The sequence below is a fragment of the Cucumis melo genome, chromosome 2 (genome assembly GCF_025177605.1).
Source record: "Cucumis melo cultivar AY chromosome 2, USDA_Cmelo_AY_1.0, whole genome shotgun sequence".
Lineage (NCBI taxonomy): Eukaryota > Viridiplantae > Streptophyta > Magnoliopsida > Cucurbitales > Cucurbitaceae > Cucumis > Cucumis melo.
Genome location: NC_066858.1, coordinates 9,568,362 through 9,571,526, shown reverse-complemented (window position 1 = coordinate 9,571,526; position 3,165 = coordinate 9,568,362). Strand labels below are relative to the sequence as shown.

The 3,165-nt window shown below is 36.5% G+C and overlaps 1 protein-coding gene across 1 annotated transcript; it reads right to left on the bottom strand.

Annotated features, from left to right (window-relative positions):
* On the bottom strand, positions 1-2,952 carry LOC103487196 (thioredoxin F-type, chloroplastic-like). The gene is made up of 3 exons (XM_008445427.3): positions 2,342-2,952; positions 467-566; positions 1-365 (listed from the first exon to the last, which is right to left on the bottom strand). The coding sequence occupies exons 1-3, from the start codon at positions 2,647-2,649 to the stop codon at positions 231-233; spliced, it is 543 nt and encodes a 180-aa protein (XP_008443649.1). The 5' UTR covers positions 2,650-2,952; the 3' UTR covers positions 1-230.
* Between the last annotated feature and the right edge of the window lie 213 nt (positions 2,953-3,165).

Sequence of the window (3,165 nt, the reverse complement as noted above, 5' to 3'; positions counted from 1 at the left end):
TATCAAAATAATTTTTGGAATGTGTAGAAACTGTCATTGTACACGTTCAAATGTCTATGTCCCAAATATTTTTATATACAGAATCATTTCCCAGGGTCGAATTGCTTCTTCCTTAACATTTAGCAGTACACAAAATCATTAAACTAATAGAGTAAATTAAATACTGCCCTGCATACTCTTCCTTGCATCATATTATTTAAATTTACAAAGAAGAGAAGAGAGGAGAGTTTTCAGCTGGATCTTACAGTATCAATGGCATGAACCAAATCATCGAACTTTGCTCCAGTTACTTCTTTAACGACCTTCTTATCTTTTAGAATTTTGAAAGTTGGCACCACTTTTATCCCAAGTTCCTTTGCCAATGGCTGCCAGATAAAGACAATTTAAGTGTTCTTACTTCTTATATGAACTATTCTCCAAATACATTTCTAATTTCCAGCAAGAAATTAGGGATCATGAGATGAACCTTATTGTCTTGGTTGCAATCAAGCTTTAGAAAGACAACGTCAAGATATTTCTCAGACAAGTCTTGAAATTTGGGGGCCATCACTTTGCAGGGTCCACACCTTTAATGTATCATGTATTGAATAAAGAAAGTTAATTAAGCTGTTGTGAGTCCAAAAACAGAGACAATAAATAATGAATCTTGAACTTTAATAAATGCATAGTCTCCCAAGGAGTCTGAAATTGCATATAGCAAAACCAGGAAAGTTCTTTTCGAACTAAAATTAATCACCACAGCCAAGAGGATTGGGTTATTACAAGAAACAATAAGGCAAAAGTAAAAACTCTACCAGAAAATAAGGCTGTCAAAGGCAAAGGCACTTTTTGTACTAATTAAACTTATCAAAGCTAAATTAATATATTTTAAAAGCTAAAGGAAAGAAAAGAAAGATCAAAAGGTCATAACAAAGAGGCAAAGCACATTTAAGCTGCGTTATGTTACATAACATGATTCAAATAAGTTTATTCAGTATCCAAGTTGTGGTATGAGGCTTGTTAAATCGATATATTTTCCTTTCACTTAATATGTTACATCTAGTATTTTTTTTTTTTTGGGTAAGATAAGTTATATCTAAAATAAACAAGCTATCCTGTTGTGTTTTTAGCTAACCAGTTTTTCATTCTTTCAAATTTTCTTTCCTAAAAGTCCCACGCCACGATAAACCATATCACCATTAGGAAGGCGCCATCACCAAATGGCACAGCCCGATGAAGCAAAATAGCCTAAGACAGAGAACATCAAATTAAAATTATGTCAAAGTTATTGGAAACGACACAAGCAATCACGTAGCTTGTACTTAAACAAAATTGTCAATCTAAGCATAACTCAATAAGTTAAAAGCATACCCATCTCATTCATCAAGAGGCCACAAGTTTGAACCCCCATCCCCACTTCTTGAAAAAATTGTTATCCAATGAACTCTATATTTAACAGTAAGAAACTGTCAACCACGTTGCGGTGATATTTAATCAAATAATTTCTCCAAAGTTTAAAATAGACTTGATTCCAAATAATTTGCAATAAAAAATAATTTGGCTAAATCAGTAGCGAATACCCATTATTGGAAAGACTCGAACTTATTTAGCAGATGTTACAACTGTATATTGTTCCCAAAACTGCAATGTTAAAAAAAATCATTCATGTGAGATGTGCCTCCTCAAACAGTTTCTCTTGATATTGTCCCAAATGTCCTCCCGGGAGTGCCTAGGTTTAAGGCTTACTTGAAAAGGAATGGCACACAATATAAGACAAGCCTCATACACACGCCTTTGGTGATGTCCCACGGCTCTCTCCTATGGGCCTTTGTTTATATATATAATGTGCCTCACAGAAAAAAAAAAAAAAAAAAACCCACGTTTTTTTCACCTTGCATTAAGCCCCAAAAAACTATTGCGCTTTATGCGCTCGAAGTTTGAAAAACACCGGTCCCAAAAATTTCAGATATTAAGTTGAAAAAACCCAGTTTTCAAGTTCTCATTATTGTGTAAAGGAGAAGAAGAAAACAAACTGACTTCCTATGATAATTTTTTAATCAATGTCGAACTCAGTAGTAAAAGAAAAAAAGTGGCATCAACTTGTAGAGGGAATTACTTTAATAAATTTTATGATCTTTTGACAAACAGAAGCCTAAATAAAACCAATGTTTCATTCCAATTTCTTAAATCACGAGATCCATACCCTACTATAAGCATCGCGCAACTAAATCAGTAAACCAGAAACAATCTATTATCATAAGAACAATCATATCCGAAACCATATTCCGAACAATTCAATGTAGTAACCTAAGAAACAACAAAATTAAGAAGCAAAGATATATGGAGACATAGAAACACAAACCATTGGGTGTACATGTCGAGCACAACGGTTTTATCACCGGCGGCATTGACAATGGGCCAGAAAGTGTCCTTGTTGACCTCAGTGACTTTGCCAACAGTAGCGCCGGCAGTCTCCAAGCTTGAATTGACCTTGAAGGACCGATTCCCACCGGAAACACCAATGCTTCTGCTACTAGAGACACTCAAGCTCCTCGAACTGAAGCAGCCACTCTTCGAGTCGGAAAGTGCGGGGATCGGCTGCCTTCCACTGCAGGGAAACGACGGCGACGATCTGACCGACGGCGGGGAGAGAGAGAAATGCAAAGCCATGGAGGAGAGAGAGAGATTGGGAAAAGGTTCAGAAATGGCGGAGGAGTAAGTGAAGCGAAGTTGCAGGACAAGACGTGGAGGGAGGAGGTTGATGGATTTACGATGTTATCCTTGAGATTTGGGAGAGATGCGGCAAATGCTAGGAGTGTTTTAGTCATTTAAGTATGTGGAATTGGATTGTGGTGGAGAATGGGTGGATAGGAAATGACTTAAACGCTCATTCTTTGGTTGTGGATTGAGTGAAAGTTGCAGGGGTAGGATTGTAAATCTAGTGAATTCTTTCTTTTATGGTAGCTGAGAGATAATCTAATGGCGAATGGAGGTTGATAAATGAACCATCATTCTTCTGGATGTGTGTAACTACATTAATGCCCTTCACATATCTGGTTCCAAACACTAAGCAAAGGGCTACAAAAGGAATTGTCAATAAATGAAAAAGTAGTCCTTGTCGTGGTTGATATGAATTCTTATTTAGACATGCCAGATTTAAATCTCCCATCCAACTCCCATTTGTTG